Consider the following 22,606-nt stretch of genomic DNA (forward strand, 5'->3'; position numbering starts at 1 on the left):
TATGGAGAAAAGGGAATCCTCTTGCACTGTTGGTAGGAATGTAAATTGATACAGCCACTATGGAGAACAGTATGGAGGTTCCTTAAAAAATTAAAAATAGAATTACCATATGATCCAGCAATCCCACTACTGGGCATATACCCTGAGAAAACCATAATTGAAAAAGAGTCATGTACCACAATGTTAATTGCAGCTCTATTTACAACAGCCAGGACATGGAAGCAACCTAAGTGTCCATCAACAGATGAATGGATAAAGAAGATGTGGCAGATATATACAATGGAATATTACTCAGCCATAAAAAGGAACAAAACTGAGTTATTTGTAGTGAGGTGGAGGGACCTAGAGACTGTCATACAGAGTGAAGTAAGTCAGAAAAAGGAAAACAAATACCGTATACTAACACATAGATATGGAATCTAAAAAAAAAAGAAAGAAAGAAAAAGAGAAAATGGTCAGAAGAACCTAGGGGCAAGATGGGAATAAAGATGCAGACCTAGTAGAGAATGGACTTGAGGATACAGGGAGGGGGAAGGGTAAGCTGGGACAAAGTGAGAGAGTGGCATGGACATACATACACTACCAAATGTAAAATAGGTAGCTAGTGGGAAGCAGCCACAAAGCACAGGGAGATCAGCTCGGTGCTTTGTGACCACCTAGAGGGGTGGGATAGGGAGGGTTGGAGGGAGGGAGATGTAAGAGGGAAGAGATATGGGGACATATGTATATGTATAACTGATTCACTTTGTTATAAAGCAGAAACTGACACACCATTGTAAAGCAATTATACTCACAGTACTTATGACTCCTAGAACTAAGTATTTTTAATGCATTTTTTAACTGAAGTATAGCTGCTCTACAATATTATACAAGTTACAGGTGTACAATATAGTTATTCACAAATTTAAAGGTTATACTCCATTTATAGTTATTATAAAATATTGTCTATACTCCTTGTGTTGTACAGTATATCCCTGCAGCTTATTTTACATATATAGTTTGTACCTCTTAATCCCCTATTTTGCCCCTCCCCCTTCCGTCTCCCCACTGATAACCAGTAGTTTGTTCTCCATATCCGTGAGATTACATCTTTATTCATTCATCTGTTGATGAACACTTAGGTTGCCTCCACATCTTGTAAATTGTAAATAATGCTGCTATGAACATTGGGGTGTGTGTATCTTTTTTGAATTAGTATTTTTGTTTGTTTCAGATATATATCCAGGAGTGGAAATGCTGGGTCACATGGTGGTTCTATTGTTCATTTTTCAAGAAAGCTCCATGCTGTTTTCCACAGTGGCTGCACCAATTTATATTCCCACCAACAGCATACAAATGTTCCCTTTTCTCCACATCCTCGCCAACATGTATTATTTGTGGTCGTTTTGGTGAGAGCCATTCTAACAGGTGTGAAAATATATCTCATTGTAGTTTTGATGTGCATTTCTCTGATGATTAGTGATGTCGAGCATATTTTCATGTGCCTGTTAGACATCTGCATGTCCTTTTTGGAAAAATGTCTATTCAGGTCTTCTGTGCATTTTTAAATTGAGTTGCTGGGTTTTATTTTTTTGATGTTGAGCTGTATGAGCTGTTTATATATTTTGGGTGTTAACCCCTTATTTTCTCCCATTCAGTAGGTTGTCTTTTTGTTTTGTTGATGGTTTCCTTTGAAAAATCAGCTGATAGTCATATGGGAGTTCTCTTGTGTTTTATTTGTTGCTTTTCCCTTGTTGCTAATATTCTTTACCTTTAATTTTTGTCATTTTAATTTCAATGTGTCTTGGTGTGTTCTTTTTTGGGTTAATTCTGTATGGGACTCTCTGTACATTCTGGACTTGGATGTCTGTTTCTTTTCCCAGGTTAGGGAAGTTTTCAGCTATTATGCCTTCAAATATGTTCTCTATCCCTTTCTCTCTCTCTTCTCCTTCTGGGAAGCCTATAATGTGAATGTTAGTGTGCTTGATGTTGTCCCAAAGGTCTCTTAAACTGTCCTCATTTCTTTTCATTTTTGCATTTTCTGTTCAGTGTCACTGATTCCCAGTACTCTTTCTTCTAGCTTGCTGATCCATTCCTCTATATTATTTAGTCTACTGTTGATTCCTTCTAGTACATTTTTATTTCAGTTATTGTACTCTTCATCTCTGTTTGGTTGTTCTTTCTATTTTCTAATTCCCTGTTGAAAACGTCTAACTTCTTGCTCTGTGCATGCATTCTTCTCCTGAGATCTTTGATCATCTTTTTAGTCACTACCCTGAACTCCTTTCTCATATAGATTGCCGGTCTCCACTTCACTTAATTCTTCTCCTGGGGTTTTATTTTGCTCCTTTGTCTGGAACATGTTCCTCCTGGAGCTGGTGCCTGCCCACTGGTGGGTGGAGCTGGGTTCTGGGCCCTTTGGTAGGCAAGGCCATTAGACCTAAGTACTTTTTTTACTATACAAGAGGAATCCTTAAGAATAGAATGTAGTGGGACTTCCCTGGTGATCCAGTGGTAAAGAATCCTCCTTCCAATGCAGGGAACGTGGGCTTGATCCCTGATCAGGGAACTAAGATCCCACATGCCATGGGGCAACTAAGCCCACACGCCACAACTACTAAGCTCATGCACCTCAACGAGCAAGCCCACATGTCACAAACTACAGAGTCCACATGACCTGGAGCCCATGCGCCACAACTAGAGTGAGAAAAAAACCCACAAGCCACAACTAGATAGAAGTCCGCTAGAGAGAAGCCCGCGCATCACAACTAGAGAGAGAAAACCCACCAGAACTAGAGAAAAGCCTGCACACTGCAACGAAGAGCCCGCGCGCCGCAACTAAGACCTGACGCAGCCAGAAAAATAAAGAAAAAAATTAAAAAAAAAAGAATGGTATGTAGTGTTTGATGTTCTAGGACATTTCAGTTGACATTTGTCCTGAGGAGAAAACATACTTATCCCCTAAGATGAAAAGAGTTGTAACTAAAAACAAAAAGTTGACTTAAGTGCTTACTTCCTCCTTTGAACTCCAGGTTTATTCACTCAAGAAATGATTCAGAATGAAATAATTATAATTTAAACAGGCCATAATGGTATTATATAATCAAATATGTTTGTAGAAGGCTCAGTAACCTCATGATAAAGACTTCAACTTTATCCTGGCACCAAAGACAACTGGCTTTTAGGGAATTCTCTTCAAGGTAAAGGATAAATTGTTATTCTTACCCTTCCTACTACTGAGAAAGAGGCACAATGTCTAACAGGTCTTATTGGATTTTGGAGAAAAAATATACCTCATTGGGCATATTAATCCAGTCTATTTACCAAGTAACATGAAAGGTTATTAATTTAAGTAGGGTCCTGTTATATTGTGATTTACAATAAGAAATATATATTTGATCTTTGTTTCCACTTCTGACAGAGAGCTCCTAAAACCCTTGGAATTTCCCATGGATGAGAGTGATAAAGGTGTATTTTGTTAGGTTACTGAGATAACTTTTGGAAAGCACCTAAGTATGGTGGCTAGGTGCCATGGAAACCAACCATGTAACTAAATGGTTGGAACTTTCAGCCCCACCCAGGACCTCTGGGGAGGGGAAAGAGGCTGGACATTGAGTTCAATCACCAATGGCTGATGATTTAATCAATCGTGCCTACGTAATGAAACCTCTATAAAAACCCAACAGGACAGGATTTGGAGAGCTTCTGGGTTGGTGAACACATGGAGATTTGGGGAGTGTGGTGTGCTCTGAGAAGACGTTGAAGCTCTGTGCCTTTTCCCCATATCTTGCTCTATGAATTTCTTCCATCTGGCTGTTCCTAATAAACTTTTATAATAAACTGTTAAACTTGTAAGTAAAATGTTTCTCAGAGTCCTGTTAGCCACTCTATCAAATTAATCAAATCCAAGGAGGAGTTGTTATTGGAACCCACAATCTATAGCTGGTCAGTCAGAAACACTGGTAATAACATGGACTTTGATTGGTGTCTGGAGTGGAGGACGGGGGTGGTTAGTCTTGTAGGACTAAGCCCTTAACCTGTGGGATCTGGTGCTATCTCCAGGTAGATAGTGTCAGAATTGAGTTGAATCGTAGGACACCCATCTGGTGTCCAATAATAGCTTAGTATGGTGGGGAAAAAAAAAACCCACACATTGGAATTGGGTGCAGAAACTTAGCTCCAGAACAAGAGAAGTCTCTACAATATTTCAAGGCTATCATGCAAGCTGCTCTTGCATCTAAATCCAGTACATCCCATGGTGCTAGAAGGGTCTGTATTAGGTAGGGATCCTGTATGAATCCGTTCACCTGATAGGTGAATCATAGAGCAGACATTTAGGATTTTGGAACAAAAGTATGACAGCTTCTTTAGAAGAGAAGAAGAGCTCTTTTTCTGAGTAACAGTTTGAAACTGGAAGTTTAGTCATAGACCATCTTGTTATAATGCAACATGAATTGTTCATGAAGAATTAAGAGTTATTGACCCAATAAGCCTCTAAGTTAAGCATGAATAATATTATTCCATTATCAGGTGGAATTGGAATATGTGAAATCAGATACAAGTAAGTTGAGTAAACAAGTGACCCAAATATCCATGGTCTCTATTCTTGAACTCACACTTATGGCTTCATGAGACTTTCTCTGTGACCAGTGGGCTGAAAGAAAAATATTTGACCTTGATTGTAGAGTTTTGTGTGATATCTCAGTATCACCCTAAAATGAATGGCTACATCACTACAGTCCCACTTTGGGGTGGCCAATGATGATAGTGGTGAAGGAGAAATTGCCCTGTGGGCAGAATTTGCAGCGGTGTATGTGGTTGTTCATTTTGTCTGAGAGATAGTCAGAGATATAGATCTACATTGCTTCATGGGCAGTAGCTAATGGTTTACATGGATAATCAGGGACTTAGAAAAAGCATGATTGGAAAATTGGTGACAGAAAAGTCTGGGAAAGAAGTCAATGGATAGAACTCCCTGAACGGGCACAGAATGTACCATGTTAATGTTCAAAAAAGCTCAACCTCAGCATAGAAGGATCTTAATAATGGTCAAGATGACACATTCTGTGAACTTCTTTCAAGTCCTTTTCTCTAGTCACACCTATCATTGACAATGGGCTCATGCACAAAATAGCCATGATGGCAGAGATGGAGTTTATGCTTGAGCTCAGCAACATGAATTTCCACTCACCATGGCTGCCCTGGCTACAGAAACTGCTGAGGATCCAACTTCAACCCACCCAAAGCAGAGACTAATACCAAGCCCCTGAAATAGAACCATTCCTAGAGTAATCAGCCAGCTATCTGATAGCAGGTTAACTATATTGGACCTCTTCTATTGTGGAAGGGACAGTGTTCTGTTCTCACTCCACAGAAACCTACCCTTCATATGAATTTGCCTTCTCTGCTTGCAATACTTTTGCCAAAATTAGTGTCTGTGGGCTTATAGAATTCTAATGTCTAATTCAGTGTGATGGTATTCCACAACGCTTTGCTTCTGACCAAGGAACTTATTTTGCAGCACATGAAGTGTGGCAACAGGATCACACTCATGGAATTTACTAGTCTTACTATGTTGTCCATCACTCTGATGCAGTAAAATTGTTCTTTTAACAATTCAGTTACTGAGCTAGATGAATGGAAAACTTTTCAGGGCTAGGGTAATGTCCCGCAAGATTCAGTAAATTCTCTAACTTGTCAACCAATATATGTTGCTGTTTCTCCCCTATCCAAACTTCACAGGTCCAGAAAGAGCTGTAAATGAAAAAACACCTCTTGCTGTTACTCCAGGTGATCTACTTGCAAATTTTGTTTTACCTACTCTGCAACTTTTGGCTCTACTGGTCTAGAAGTCTTAGTTCCCAAGGGATAGATGTTTCTGCTAGGAGATGCAGCAATGGCTCCATTAAACTGGAAGTTGATACTGTCTGCTGGCTACTTTGGTCCCCTCCTGCTAAAGAAACAACAGGCAAAGAAAGAGTTTACTGTATTGCTGGGATGACTTGTGACTATCAAGGGGAAATTGGATTACTACAGGACTATGGGAGTAGGAAGAACTATGTCTAGACTAAGGGCACCTCCTACACTCTCATGTCCTGTAACAAAAGGATCCAGTGCAGACAGGACTGCCAAAGGCTCAGATCCTTAAAAAATGAAGATTTAAGTTACCCTAGCAGGCAAGGAACCATGACCAGGTGAGAGGCTTGCTGAGGATAAAGGGTAAATGGAATGGGTAGTAAAAGAAGGAAGTTATAAACATCAGCTGAGACTACATGATCATTTGTAGAAATTAGGACAGTAAGAGTTATAAACATTTCTTACTTTGATATAAATATATTTGTTTATATATTAACCAATTCTTTCTTTCTCCTCTATCTACCATCTAATATTAAATGTGGTAAATGTAGTTGTCCGTTGTATTAGTCTCCTTGGGCTGTCATAACAAAGTCCCAAAAACTGGGTGACTTAAAACAATAGAAATTTATTCCCCTACAATCTGGAGGCTAGGAGTCCAAAATCAAGGTGTCGTCAGAGTTAGTTCTTTTGGAGGCTCTGAGATTTTGTCTCACGTCTCTCTCCTACTTTCTGGTGATATCCAGCAATCTTTGGTGCTCCTTGCCTCTTAGATGAATCACTCCAATTTCCACCTCCCTAGTTATATGCCATTGGTTCCTTTGTGTGTGTCCAAATTTCCCTCTTTATAAGAGGGATTGGTCCAATTACACCAGCAATTGTAGTAGCTCCCATCTTAAGCCAATATGACCTTTTTAAAACTTGATTACATCTGCAACTATGCTATTTCCAAATAAGATCACATTTACAAGGTCTGGGGTTTAAACTTCAAAAACATCTTTTTGGCAAACACAATTCAATCTGTAATATCCTTATATCTCAGTATTTAAATTTCAGAATTTCAAAGGGAGAGTGGATCTCAAGCATAAGAGGAATGAATATCACCCCCAAAATGGATAAAGTAACACATGAGATTATGCACTTTCATTTTGAGAGAGGATTGGTATCTTTTCAACTGTGGAAGAGATAGTTGCATCTTCTTAGGTAGAAACATCATTTTCTAATGTCTTTGTTTGGAAGTTATATGTATGGTTAAAAGAAGTGTAAATGGATGGCAAGTTGGCAAGGGATAGACTGGGGTGGCTTTGTACAATATCAACTTAGCTGAATCAGAAACTGCATTTCCCAGAATTCCTTTTCCTATTTAATGCTAGGTTAAGGTTTGCCTTAAAAGAACTCTGCATGAGACTTGGAAGGCAGAAGTGAAGCAGTGGCCATTATACTATGAAGAGGGCAACAGTCACTATTGCCAGCAGCGCACATTTTCACCGACCTGGAATCTCACCTTGACTTAGGGCCACAGCTGTGATCACAGCTCCTGAAGCTCTCTCCAGATCTCCTCTTTGCTTCACAAGTCCTGCACCAGGTACATGGTCAGTAACATGGGAAAGGGCACTGGATCCTTCTCCAAAGTCACCTACATCATGGAAGTTGGTAAAAGGCAAATGTGCGTTCTAGGTTTTCCTCCTGATTCCAGTTTTTCCTTGTTCTCCTTTACTTCATCTTACCTTTTCTCACTGGTAGCTCTGCTGACGCACAGAGATTTCAGCCCATCATCGGACACGGAGGCAACAGACTCCCACTGACTTCTTCACTAGATCCCACAGTTGTCTAACCCCATGTGTCTTCCACCAAACACTGGCAAAAGTTGTCACACAGGAGGAAATCAGGAATGATGGAAAGAACTGGCAGTCATAGTCTACCACCTTCATAAAGTCAGAAAATCTTCTACAGATAGGTTTAATTTTGGACAATTATTTCTAACTACCTTCTTGTTGCCCATCCTTCTGGAGGCCAGAACTTGCTAGTCATTTTTGACTTCTCTTCCACCCACATCCATATATTATGATTCTCTCCAATTAGAGCATAAAACCAAACATCAACCCATATTTCCTGAGACTGGATGTTACAGGCTTGGGGAATAAAATATAAATATGTGTCGTGGCTTATTTACAAGATCTTACTCACAAACAAGGTGACAACCACATCATCTCTATTCAGTTTGGCTTGCCAGACTTCTTATCTTCCAGAAGAACTGGTGGGAGCAATTTATTTGCATTCTATCTTAATCAACTTCTGAAGTGTAATTCAGTTTTCTTAGTTCTATACTCTGATATAGTTTTTGTTTGTTTGTTTTACTATAAACTCCCATTTTCTCCTGTTCCCCATATTTTATCATGCTTTTGGAAGGTCGTCTTTCCTCATTTACTATCAACAGGTGATTTGGGGGTTATGTACACTTTTTCTTTCCTATCTCCCCTTGTACATGTCCTCCATTTGTTAGCTTCCCTGCCTCACATCCTGCCTTACCTGTCCTTTTCCAAAAGTTGAAGACACAAGCTCTTCCGTGAAATGTGGACTCTACACCTTGGTTAGTATCCACTGATTGGAAATGTATTGTGTGGAAAAAAATGTTTATAGAGGAGATGAAGCTGCTATTCTGTTTAATGTAAAGTAACAGTGCCTGTTGTATCTGTTTCTTTTTTTTTATTAGATATGTTACAGATTCATTCTATTAAATTGTTAAGTTCATCCAGCATGCAACAACACTTGTTGGACTCTGAGAATGATATGTGCATCTGTCAGTCAGAGACTGCTTCTCAAGAAGATAACAATGAAGTTCCCAGCTCAGCCCCAAAGCTCCCAGGTACCAAGTGAGGCTCAGATGCTGTAATGGAACAGGAGCAGGACCCTGGGCAGACCACTCCCTCATATCCTCAGCTCTAGCCCTTCTTTGAAGTACCTAGATAATAGTATCTAAAGCACATTTCCTGAGTTGTTTTACAGATGCTAAAACCCCCAGGGCTTCCCTGGTGGTGCAGTGGTCGAGAATCTGCCTGCCAATGCAGGGGACACGGGTTAGAGCCCTGGTCCGGGAAGATCCCACATGCCGCAGAGCACCTAAGCCTGTGCACCACAACTACTGAGCCTACACTCTAGAGCCCGTGTGCCACAACTACTGAAGCCCTCGCCCCTAGAGCCTGTGCTCCACAGCAAGAGAAGCCACCGCAATGAGAAGCCCACGTACTATGACAAAGTGTAGCCCCCACCCTCCACAACTAGAGAAAGCCTGCGCACAGCAATGAAGACCCAACACAGCCAAAAATAAATAAATAGATTTATAGAAAAATAAATAAATAAAATAAAATAAAACCCCCATCAAATGGAAGAAATTAACTACTTGGTGACCATGAGCACATAGCCCCCAGACCTCCTGGCACCTAAGCACTGATAATGTTAAGCCCTGTGACACTGCCCTGTTACCTCACCATCAACCAATCAGAGAATCGTGCCCAAGCTGATCACATACCCTGGGACAAACCTCCCTCACCTTACCTTTAAAAATGCTTTGCTGAAACCCATCAGGGAGTTGGGGTGTTTTGAGCAACAGCTGCCCTGGACTCCTTGCTTGGTTGGTGCCCTGCAATAAACGCTGCACTTTCTTTCACCGCAACCCGGTGTCAATAGATTGACTTTACTGCTTGAGGGTGAGCAGATGCAAGTTTGGTTCAGTAACAAAACCTGGGGAGTCTGGTTTCTAGAGCAATGGCTTGGTTAATCCATGTAGTTTTCATGAAATGATTAACATTCCTCATGAAGAAAGAGAGGCTAAATGACTCAAAACAGATTAGCAAAAAAGACCTGAGTCTCTCTCAGAATTCTTGGTATGCTGGTTGGCAGGATTTCTATCTGCCCCAGGACAGTCTTGTTCTCAAAATCATAAAGTTCAAAAAACATAAATTATTTCCATGTAGCTAAAGGAGGGAAACTATATTCACTGTTCATCTTGTTTGTTAAAAAAAAAAATGAAAAAAAAGAAAGGGAATAAAACTTACACTATTAGAACTTTAACATTTGGATTTAGAATAAAGAATAAGAAATATGTAGTAAATCATTATGTATTTTAAATCACTAATTATATATCAACCCCTCTCCTTAAATACGTTCTAGCACCAAGAAAAATTGTTAGTTTGCAGGGTAGAAAGCACCATAAGAGAAATTTACTTTTCATCCTAACACTTTGTAGTAAACCAAGATCATTCAAGACAGCTCTCAGTTAATTCCTATTAACGTCAGTCTCTACTTTTCTAATAAAAGAAAAAGTTAAATCACTGCTAATAGAAAAGCTATTTTTAAAATGTCAAAAATATTTCATTATAACACTTACCAGCACATATTCACAAGAACAGTATGTCCAAATGTAGTCACGTAGAATTGAAAATGCCAGAATTCTACTTTCTCACCTCAGGCAAATCTTAATTTGCTGTGAATCTTCCCTATGGCCAAATCCCTGGAGGCGTCTATTTTAATAAAACATAGAAAACGTTTGAATCATGTTCTTCCCCTACCCCACTCTTACTCTGCTGTGGACTGGGAGCCCATGGAACACTAGCTGTGTATTAGCCAAGCGTGATGGGGAAGCTGAACTTAGGAATCTGAGCTCAGTTTGCTAGCAAAAAAGTAGGAAGTAGCAACGTGTTGCAGTGTACACTATGTGGTTAATGTTACCAAAGATGTTGAGTGAGCAAATGACAGTGGGGGAGGGAGGTGTCAATACCCCCTAGCTGTCAGATTGTCATAAATACTTATCAAAGAGCCACTGGGGAGATCACAGAATTCTAACCAATCTATCTGGCAGTGACCTAATCACCAAGGCTCAAAGGCTGATATAGAACCTTCTCACGCCTTTAAGGAGGTTACCTGAAGCTTCTGCTTCGTAAGAGGAATTACTTTGGCAGAAGTGGATGGTAGGGCTGTGGCAATAGAGGAGATCATGACTAGGCAGACTGGAGCTTTCTTTACTCCCTTGCTAATTCTCTGTGCTTCGCACTAAGGCCAGAGACTATTGTCTCTCCCTCATCTCTCTTTCCCTTTATAAAAATGTGTGTTTATTTCCAATTATGTTACACGTACAAGTTCCTGGAGCTATGAGATGCTTGAACCTGAACTGAGAAAAAGAGGAGGAAAAAAGACACATCTCCAAATGAGTTTCATTTATATAATGAAAATAAATTTTTACACAATCAACAGAAACACACCAAGTTTTTTTTGAGAAAAATATTTTTAAATAAATTTTTGTCTTTTTTTTTTTTACATTCTGATATACATATGTAACAAGGTTTATGGCACTGTAACCAGAATCAAATCAAAAAAAAAAAGTTAAACAAAGGAAAAAGGTGGGAAAGAAAGTAATTGGTTTTGTTTAATTCCTTTCCAGCTCCAAGCTGGCAACTTTGCACTATTTGTCTATCATTCAGCTGCCAGCTCTAACTCACTTGCACACTCAAAACACCATATTATTGCACAAGAAGCCAGTGAAGGCATATGGTATAATGGTCAGTTCCTTGCTATTTCAAAAAATCTCTTAAACCCAGAGAGGGGGAAAAAGTAATCCAGAGTACGAAACACACAAAATCAACAGTATCCTTTGTCTCTTTAAAGAATGTGAAGGGTTCTTAGACCACTTAAGCTGCCCTGATCATCTCTTTGCACCAGTGAGCACAGCAGGGCTTGGTTTGGTTGCGTTTTTTGTTTTCCTAAGGACAGCCCAGGCAGATCCTAGGTCTTCATGATTCAACGTCTTTTCTACGTACTTTGGGTTCTTTTTAATTGGTTTAAAGTGTAGTATCTTCGGTCTATGAACCTGCACAGACTAGTTAATCGTAAACTCTACAAATAGCTTAAAAGGAAAAGGGGAAGAAACAAATTTTGTTATATTTTTATTGTTGACTTAAAAAAATTACGTCTTTAGCCTCCCTGCTTTGTCAGTTGGCGGGAAATAAATTTCAACGGCATCAAAAGTTAAATTCTTCTCACACTTGTTAAAAATAAAAAGTTTTAAACAAGTTTGTTTCCATTCACAAACTTTACCCCATCTAAAAAAAAAAAAAAGACAGAAAAAAAGAAAAGAAAGAATCCATCCTCCTTCCTCTTCGTCTCCTAATGGAGAACAGTCATCCTTTCCAGCCAGACTATTGTCACACAACCGTCTCCACACCCATCAGCTTTGGTGTAAGGATTCGTGGTGTCACACCGTTGTTTAGGTCTTCCTCAAACTCCAGCAACTGCCCCATGAAGTTAAGGTTTGGGGAAATAATTGGTCGTTTGCCTTTGACAAATTTATAAGCATCAGTCATGGTCATCCGCGTATGCTTCATCAAGTAAGCGATGACAATGGTGGCAGAGCGGGACACCCCAGCCTGGCAGTGGATGAGCAGCCCCTTCCCACACTGGTGAGCTTCCTCTGGAACAAGGGAGAAAGGAAACAGGTGCAGGGAAGGAGAAAGAGAGATGGAGGGAGAGAGGTTAACGTTTATCTAGACTTGACAATGCCATATTCTGTAGAGAGAGAAGACATCAAAATGGCTTTGAAACTAAGTATAGTTTACTAGTTAATCGTGTATGTTTATGTCACAACCTCCAGAACTGGCTAAAAGTAATATTAGTATGGATAAGAAGCTACATTTCTACGTTTAAAGAGAAGCCTAGGTAAAGGAGTCATTCACAATAATAGCTGACTTCACAGGTGACGGTGGCCAACTGAGGATGGAGCCACAACACAATTAGCCTAAATGTCAAACAAGCTACTGGTTAAGTAGACCTCTCTGATTCAGGATGTTAATTTCTATCGCCATGTTGTGTCACTTGTCAAAACTAGTGTTATTAACAATGTCTCTCCTACCTGTGATGGAGAAAAAGCATTTCTTGTTTTATACTATAGAAATGCTCTGTGCAGAAACTGGTACTAAATGGATAAGAGTTTCACTCTTAGGAAACTCTGAAGAGGGTTAAAGGAACAAAACTCAACTAGAAAGTTACTACATTCAGCTTCTCACTAGCAAACCCTATTGTTGCAAAGTTAAAGACTTGCAGTTCTCAGGCATAGGGTGTCACCTACATCTGAACTGTCCAACCCCCTCTGCATCTACACATGCCTTTCCAACACGGCAATGATGCAGAAGATGAAGGAATTAACAGCAATGGCTCAGAATCCAGAGCAATTGAAAAAGGCAATACTTTAAAGGTTTTCAGGTATATTAAAAGCCCAGGAGAATAGCTCTTGGGCACTGCCTGAATGGATTCTTAATGACACTTCTAAACTAAAAGGCATCCCAAAGAAAGCATCCCTGGAAAATATACCAATTAGATGAAGAGTAGGAAAGGAGATGGTAAGGAGAGTCCCGTTCTAACAAAAACTACTTCTACTGGCTACTCACTAGTAGATTAAGCAAAGAAACATTGTGCAAATTTTCATCTTAAAAACCCAGCAATTTAGCTTGCTTCCTATAGATAACTGTATTTTAGGAAAGTATCTCCTGTTTTCAATTTCTCCTCTTCAGCACACACTATTTAAGGACCTCCACCTCAAAATGGGGAAGCATGGGGGTAAGAAGATGAGCCACAAAGGGCTAGGTTTGACCATGATTCCACCTTGTGGTGGACCTTGTGTGAATCACATAACTCCCCAGAGCCTCAATCCTCCTATCTGAATAATGGGAATAATTGTAACTAACCAGGCTCAGGAGATATAGGAATAATATCACCTGACTCAGGAATAACTAAACTGGCATAGTTAAACCCTAAACCTAGACTCTGCTTAGTTTATATTAGACTCTCTGTGAATGCTATTATGTTTCTAAAACCAGCTGTGTTTTCCTTAAAGCAAGACTATCAGATTTCAGTTTATTCAATGATATATAACAATGAGAATAAAATATTGTGCCTGTGCAGGGTGTGATGCGGAACTGTTTTCGAGGTTAAATGCTATTTATTACTTGTTTTGTTTTCTTTCTAAAACACCAGGTGAGCCTGAATAATCTATAAGGAATGTGGGTGCTTTGACTAAAACTCCTCTTAGAACCTAAGCATATCTTATGTTACCCATTAAAAGAAAAACAGTTTCTTTTTTTTTTTTTTTTTTTTTTTTGGGGTACGCAGGCCTCTGACTGTTGTGGCCTCTCCCGTTGTGGAGCACAGGCTCCGGAAGCACAGGCTCAGTGACCATGGCTCACGGGCCCAGCCGCTCCGCGGCATGTGGGATCTTCCCGGACCGGGGCACGAACCCGTGCCCCCTGCATCGGCAGGCGGACTCTCAACCACTGCGCCACCAGGGAAGCCCGAAAAACAATTTCTTAACTTCCCCCAACTGGAATTAACTCAGATAAAATTGCACTCATAACATCATATATCAACCAGGAAGTTCCTCATCTACTTGGTGACAAACTTTTCTTCCTTGGGACTCAAGGTTTGATTCACATATCACTAATAAAAGATCTAAGGTATCTCTCCATCCACAATCATTGCCAATTGAGAACCAATAGAGCCTTGTAAACACTGTGTTCCCAAAAGGCTCCTGGCCTCACAGTCAAGAGCATTAGGCTCTGGTCCCTTTAGTGACCACTCAGAATTTCCTTCCAGATTGAACATTCTATGGTCCTCCAATAAATAAAGGCACAATTAGCAAGGAAATGCCTGGGTTAAGTGACCAGAGCTGCCAATTCTACAGCAAATCCACCCACCCTAATGGTTGTTAAATCCAAGGGTATTTTTTTTGTTTTTCTTTTTTTTACTGACAAAGGAGCACTGAACATGAGTGCATTCTTCTTGGGACAGAGGCCAGTAACAATCTGCTACAATATTTAGGAAAAGTACTGGGTCACCCTTTGGTGGTAAGAAAGGTTGGAATCACTTGGGAAAAAAAAAAAGAAATTGTTGAGTACCTGCTGGGTGTCAGGTACTCCCCAAGTGATAATTTGAGCCTTGCAACAGTTTGAGGCTTAGAAGCAGCGAAAGTTAAAGTTTAAGATTAGGGTTAGGCTGGCCGTTGCTTCCTTCTAGAGATTAAAGCCTGCTGTTGCTAGAATTTTCTCTCCTTGGTAACTACATGGGCTATACAATTCGATCTTTCCTACTTCAATGAGTCTGGGGTAAACTAAGGGAATCTAGTACCATCTCATGAGCACTCAACTTCAAGCCTTTTTGCTACCCATTGTTTAAAAACTGAGGCAAAGCAAACAGAAGGGAAAAACTACTCCCCCCCACCCCCTCACCCCTCCACTCCCGTTCTTTCTCTCCTCTGTGCTGAGTAATGCATAAAGATGTTCACTACAGCATTATGTTTCTGAAAAAGATCCTTCAGAAACAATCCTTCAGCAAACACTACCTTTGCCTCAAGCAGTGGCAAAGAAATTTAACTCAAAGTAAGGGAGATGTCATATTCACAACACAGCTGGCCTCGGGTACCCGCGGGGGTTTAGTTCCTGGATAAAATTCAAAGATGTTCGAGTCCCTTATATAAAATGGCATAGGAAAGTCAGCCCTCTGTATCCGCGAGTTCGATCCGTGGTTGGTTGAATCCGCAGATGTGGAACCTGCGGATACAGAGGGTATTTTACTCCCTGCAAAGTGCCTAGGGACGCCAGTAGACTACACACCCACGGTGCCTGCTCTGGCCGCCAATTTCTTACTTTCTGCCAGTTCTTTTGAGATGGTGTTATAGAACATCTCAGTGCTAACCCCTGCCACTTTTTCATTGAGAACTTGAGGGATGTGGAGGTCTAGTTGAACGGATCCCAACCCAGTTGAATTATTGTTCTTTTATAACCATGGTTCCAATACACTTGATGGCTTACGACTTAGGAGAATACTTTGGCTGCACCAGGTGGCAGAGCCCAAAAACACCTCAGTGGAGCTTTTTTTGCAACACAGGCATAAATCTTGGACTTGATATCAAGGCCCGAGCCAGAGAGGAAAGGAAGGCGGAAGATGTGACCTCCCCGTAGGAGATAGTTACCAATGAACTCAAAAGCCTCTTCAAAGTACTGCCTCAGGTTCTGCTTGTTGCTGTCAGTCGCCGGCAGCCGCTTGTAGTTGAACAGGCCTTTCTCGTAGTGGTACAGGGGTAGGTGAGTGGTGACGTTGATGACGTAGCCAATGTTCAGCCGCTGCATCACATCCAGGTCCTGGGCATCCTGTTCATTGCCGAGGAACAGGAAGGGCAAGATGGGCGTCAGCTCTGCATTCTCAATGTCGGGGGTGCTGGGGATGGACTGAGGTAGCATGCTCGAGGCCGCGGACGCACCGCTCCCCACTTCCCGGCACTCTTGGAGCTGGAGGGAGTTGTCACAGAGGTTTTCATGGTTCTGCTTAAAACTGCTAAGTCCACCTGGAACAAAAACACAGAAAGTGAGAATGACTACCCCTAGAACTTCAGAGCTGGCAGAAGATATCACTTTCCCCTTAGGAATGAGTGTGTTTAGTTGCTTATTACATTTTTTAAAATAAAATCAAAATACAAATGAAAGTCCATTTGGAGACGGAGGACAAACTTTGGAGGATATCACTGCATGCAGTACTTTGGAAATGTGCTTTTTATACAAACTGGGGCATGTTCCCCTGGAAAGAGCTCCACGAAGCATCAGGCAATTTCATTAGCAGCAAATTTGTTCTGCCCCAAAGAGCCATATGCTCAGTGGCCTATATAGAACCTTGCACTTTGGGAGCCCAGGAAGGCACAGATGACTTCCTTGGGTGTAGAATTTCTGCCTGTACCTGGGCAGTGTAGGCGTGTGTGCCTTGCACTCTTTGTAAGCTCACCTTACCCAGAAGGCCAAGTTTGCTCCCAATACAGCAGCGTGGTTACAAGCAGGGACACTGGAAGAACCAGGTTATCTTGGCTATAATCCCAGTTGCACCACTTCCTGCATCTGTGACCTGGATAAATTAATTTCTCTCTCTGGGCCTCAATTTCCCCATCTGTAAAATGAGGGTAATGGCATATACCTCTTAGGTGTGACTGGGAGTCTGGAATGAATGGAAACATACATAAAGTATGCAAACCTCCCCCTCATCAAATGCAGTGTCACTTATGAGAATGTATCTTAAGGAAATCATCAGACCAAAGATAGCCAGCTAGATGCATAAAGATGTTCGCTACAGCAGTTTTCTAGAAAGGTCAAAAACATTTTTTTAAAAGGGAAAAGTTGACATGTGCACCCAATGGAATATTATGTAGCCATTAAAAGTTGTGAAAGGAATATGAAAACAGTGTTTCTGTTTAATATTAAATGAAAAAAGCCAGTTTAAAAACATTCACCTTACATGTGATCAAAAGTTGAAAAAACATGCAAAAAAGAACACTGAAGTCAGGAAATTTATAGATCATAGTTTATTGCTTAAACTTTTCCTTTAATATTTGTCAGATACGTTTGTGGATAAGCCCAAAGGATTATTACAGAGGTCAAATTATACAATATACATGTAAGGGCTATGAAATCAGAGTTGACATTATTAACTACCAAATGAGCTCTAATTCTTACCAACTAGATACACTCTGGCCTTCCCTTTGAACAGAGGGGGAAGTTGGAGATCTAGAAGCTGAAAGCCACCAGAACCCAACATTGACCCACCTCACCCTCCCCCAGATAGATGCCTTGCTTCTGTCTTGATAGCTTCAAGAGATAAAGGAGGAAACATAATGGGTGAACAGGATATGGTTGTGTTGAAATAAATACAGGAAGTCTATCTGTCTACCAGTTTCTGAACCTATGTCCTTCTCCGTTTCAAGTTTCATCTTTGGCAACCACAGCAGGAAGCTCCAGGCTGTAACCCAGACCAAGCCTCAGGGCTGTTCACAGCCAATGCACACTAGTCGTATAAACTTGGGAAGTCATATTTTCATTAAGATCCGTTATGATTCAAAGATCATTCAAAGGGGGTAATAGTATGACCACCTGTGAGTATCAAAACCTGTCTTTGCTTTTGGAAAAGAAAAACAACAGCTATAAATTCATTTTCATTGAGTTCTAGAATTAACTTCTGCCCTTACATCTTATTATTCTGCTATGAAACATTGATTAAAATAAAAAGTTTGTATGGACCCAAAGAGATCATTTTTCAAGTAGATAGAAGAAGTGGAAACCACCAGAAAAACTTCATTAGTGAATACCTAAACAAAAATTTGAAATTGCCCGCTGTCACCATCACAAGCTCCACGAAAGAGACTAAAGAGTTATTTTAAAATCTGCTCAGCTTTGGCTCCATAAAATCGAAGTAAACAGTTCCACAGTGGTTCTGTAATGGGAACCTAATTCACTTTTTGTTTTTTGAATAAAAAGACAGTTGTTACACTTTTCTGTATAAGATGAGAGGACAGAACAACGAAACAGATTCAAAAGAAGTCTTTAACGTGGTGGATTGGAGGGGGGGAGCTTCTCTCTGTTCTTATTTAGTGTACTCAAGCTGTAATTTGTCTTAAAAGCAGCTAGTTTTTAAAAAATGCATGCCAGAAAACCACACACACAGAAAAAAGCAGCATACAGCTTTTTAAAATTCTGTCTCTACACCTCCTTTCCCAATGACATCAGCTGGAGGCTCCCCACCTGCCCAGTTGCCATAGCAGTTACACAAAGACATACAATGACATCAGTTGGCATGATATCAGCTCTTTGAGTGCAAACAATACAAGAAGAACTACTTTGTTTAAGGCCTTTGGTGCAACTGTGTTCTGGGGAGCCAATGATGTAATGCTAACAGGTGGCATGGGCCTTCCATTTGCCTAATGGGGGGAAAAAACCCATGGGGGAGGGGAGGGGAGGGGAAGGCATTGGAGACAGACAGACACAAAATACTCCGAATCCCAGGGGGTGACCACGTGCAAAATTATGTGTATATTGTATGTTTAAGCCACGTGGGAACTCCGTTCATCGAATCTTTGGAGGCAGAGTGGATAGAAAAGGAAATATTCTAATTCACACATATTAACTAGACGAGGAAACCCTCATTGAGGGATATGAACAAACAGTCTGTTCAGTTGCCAGTCTGCTGACCAGTGTCGGCATCAGTTCTCATTAAGGGTTGTGCACAGCTAGATACTGCAGTTAAAGAACTCTCTCTGGGGATGGCGCTTACAGCAAAATGAACCAGTAGAATCTCACAGTGGTGGTTTTGAGAGAGATGTCTGTAGGGAGGATTGTTTTCTTCCCTTAGAGGTTTGGAATTGGAAGCCAGGGAGGGATGAAGGGAAGATGATGGCTAATGTGGTTCTCCCTTCCAACGACTTTCCCTCCACCCTACCCCAGCACGTATCATAGAAGCCGAACGGACTGATCACTTAATGAGGAGTTTTGATTATTTCATATTTGTTATTACTACATAGGAACATTACAAGATGATAACTAACAATTGAAGTGGAAGCAGTGTAGCATGGTGGTTAAGAGAGGGGTTAGAGGCAGGCAGATCCGGGTTGCAACTGTGATTCTGTCTCATGAGAGTTTGTAAGACCTGGTATAAATCCCTTTTCCTCATTAAGCCTCAGTTTACTGATCTGTAAAGTGGACTTAATATCACCTACCCATAGAATTGTAGTACAGGAAGCCTATGTAAACATATAATCAGGCATTTGATAAATAACATCTTATTACCCCAATGTCATCACTGTTATTGTCCTCACCTCCAGCTGATCCGCTGACTCTGAAGTTCGTGAGAACCCTAAGCGCAGTGCAAGTGATTCTGAGGCCAGGCTGCGCAGGCCTGAATCCCAACACTGCCAAATACTGGCTCTGAGACCCTGCACAAGGTCCTTACCTCTTGGCTTCTCCGTTTCCCCACATATAAAACAGGAACACCTACCTCACACTACAGTCTTGAGGATTAAACTGATTGATAAAAATAAAGTACTTTGAAATGATATCTAGCACATATGAAGCACTTATTTTCATTACTGTGGAAAACTGCCATTTTAAAGACCTAAAAAGAATTCTAAGGCAAATACCATATGATATCACCTATGTGTGGAATCTAAAATATTACACAAATGAACCTATCTATGAAACAGAAACGGACATAGAGAAGAGACTTGTGGTTGCCAAGGGGGAGGGGGTTGAGGGAGGGATGGAGTGGGAGGTTGGGATTAGCAGATGTAAGCGATTATATACAGAATGGATAAACAACAAGGTCCTACTCTATCACACTGGGAACTATATTCAGTATCCTGTGATAAACCATAATGGAAAAGAATATAAAAAAGAATGTATGCATATATATGTATAACTGAATCACTTTGCTATACATCAGTAATTAACACAACATATCTCAAAAATAAAAAATCAAAAGAAGGCAGAAAAGGAGGGAAAAATAAGGTACAAATTGAATGAATAAAAGAGCTTCGAGATATGAGGTTATCATCCAGAAAAAATAAATTCTGCTTAATATAAAGACTCTCAATGATAATAGGCTAATGTTTCCAGAGTTTTTATTTGTAAAAGCTTATTGAAAAAGAACTAGGTACCAAGGTATCTGAGCAGTTTTAAAGATTAAATAATATACTTTTATCATAAAGAAAGCAACAGCTCCCTATCCTTCTTAAACAAACCCATCTGATTTCATTTTTTCTTTGTCCTGGCTTTCCCAAGAAAGCCTGTACATCTTTGGATTCCTGGGTTTGCCAGAGGAGAATTGAGTGTTTTCAATAAAATCACTCTTCTCTCCTCCCTCCCCTCCTCTCCCCTGTGTCCCCAAGTCCCCACCAGGCTGAATGATCTCTGTAGACACACAACTGCTCCCAGATATCAGTGCAAATATTTCCCAGGCATGAGCAACAGTGCTGGGGGCAAACATTTCAGACCTTATCTCAAAACCAGTTTCTCTGCCAAAATAAGTATGATCAGCATGTGGATTCTGAATGGCAACAACAAAGAATACCCAGCACCCCTGCAAAACACGTAGAAATGCAACCGGTGAGTTTCCTCCAACGGGAGGTCAGTGAGGTGACAGTCCCACTGAAGCAACGGATTCTAGTTGTAGTGGGAAACCTCTCTTTGTAGATGTATTTCACCTCCTGTAGCTGTGTTGGCTATTGCAGCCCTAGAAACACAAGAGCCCTCTGTAATGTGATTCAGAAGCAGTGCTCTGGATGGCAAATTAAAGGAACGACATCCAAATGCAGAATCTATAAGCAAGAGATTTCCATCGTCCAAAGATGGCCAGCACTTTGGCACACCAGCTTTTTGGCTTCATGCTAAGTTGAAAAGTGAGCATTTTTCAGAAATCTAAGGAAAACTCTCACTGAAGGTCAGCAAATGACATTAACACCCAAAGAAAAGTGGAAGGGAACTCAAGTTGAACTTTTCTACAAGCTTGCTGCGAGCTTATTCATTGCCCCTTTTTGTTGTTTAGAGTTTCTTATTGGGTGATTAGCTTTTTAAAGTAAAATGGTACTTGATGATAGTGGTTAAGAATGTAGAATCTGGAGCCAGACTGCTTGAGTTGAGAATCTTGGCTTCCGTCACTAACTAGCTGTGTTACCTTGGTAAGTTAGTTAACATCTCTGCACCTCAAATCTCCACACCTATAACGTGGAGTTAACAGTAGTATTTATCTCACAGGGCCCTTAATATGGATAAAATGCTGCATAAGTTAGATATTATCACTATAAATGGGAAAGATATTGGTATAAAAGGGGTCCTGATGGATACTATTTCGTGGGCCCTCCATGGAAACTGGTGTCCATCTAAGCAGACTCCCAAGATTCTATTCTCACAAGGATCCTTGTGGAAGAAACAAAGCCTGAGTAAACTGGAGCTGACGTCAGGCTTCCAGAGTCGAAACTCCCAAAGATGGGGCCGGTCAGAGTTGTTTCATAATTTTCAGGGAAGAAAATCATCCACCTTAACAGGAGAAATATTAGAGATACAAACTAGAACCACGAAGATTACTTCTAACTCTTGTTTTCTATGAAATTGTCTTCATAGGTCACTGACACGACTAGGGATTTTATAGTAGGAATGATTTCAAGTTTAATACCAGATGGTATCACCTAAACTGTCCTATGATCGTGTCCCCAGGGAACATGTATTCTTTCCTAAGGGGAATGAAGGGAGGCTGTATCAAAGAGGGAGAATGAGTCAAAAGTGCTGTGTTACCAGGTGTTAAGGTAAGAAAAAAAGGGATAAAGAAACAACTTCGTTACCGGGGAAGAGAGAGACTTAGGAGGCTGAGTCCAACAGTGTTGCTGGTGGGGACCGTGAGTCAGAGAGGAGTACCCCTGTGATCCCTAAAATCACATCATTTCATTGCTTACATGTGAAAAGTCCAATGTGTGAAAAAACATAGACAAGTTACCATAGAGCTTAAAACTCTTTAAAAATAAATTAGGATATTGAATTCAAGTGAGCACATTTTGATTATCTGTGCAAATATTGTTAAGTGTTCCAGGAAGATATATCTGCTCATATGTTAGTCCCTTACTTCATGGATTTTTTTTTTTTTTTTACTGTCTGTTCTCTCTTAGGAGATACAAATTCTCTACAGATATACTTTAAAAGCCAACTACAGAAGGCAGTTTATTATATAGAAGGCAGCGGGGAAAGAGTGCAGGAATAACCTTATTTAAATCCCTTTGTACACAGGACTTCGCTATATGTCACAGGAAGATAGGTGATTTGTTGATATGTTTGATACCGATAGCTGTAGGGAAGATATCAATCGCTTGGTCATGGATGGGTGATCAATCTACTTTTGGAAACAATTTATAAAAATTAAAAGATAAGTTAAAGGA

At 40.5% G+C, this 22,606-nt stretch overlaps 1 protein-coding gene across 1 annotated transcript in view; it reads right to left on the bottom strand.

Moving 5' to 3' along the window:
• Window positions 1–11,173: 11,173 nt before the first annotated feature.
• DUSP10 (dual specificity phosphatase 10) overlaps window positions 11,174–22,606 on the bottom strand; it is a 39,160-nt gene continuing 27,727 nt past the window's right edge. The window contains exons 3-4 of the mRNA XM_082832474.1: window positions 15,845–16,216; window positions 11,174–12,295 (exon numbers count right to left, since the gene is read on the bottom strand). Of these exons, the coding sequence (XP_082688600.1) occupies window positions 12,030–12,295; window positions 15,845–16,216 (638 nt within the window). The 3' untranslated portion in view covers window positions 11,174–12,029. The remainder of the gene's footprint in view (window positions 12,296–15,844; window positions 16,217–22,606) is intronic.

Source organism: Leucopleurus acutus, assembly GCF_964270905.1.
Source record: "Leucopleurus acutus genome assembly, chromosome: 2".
In the NCBI taxonomy this organism is placed as follows: domain Eukaryota; kingdom Metazoa; phylum Chordata; class Mammalia; order Artiodactyla; family Delphinidae; genus Leucopleurus; species Leucopleurus acutus.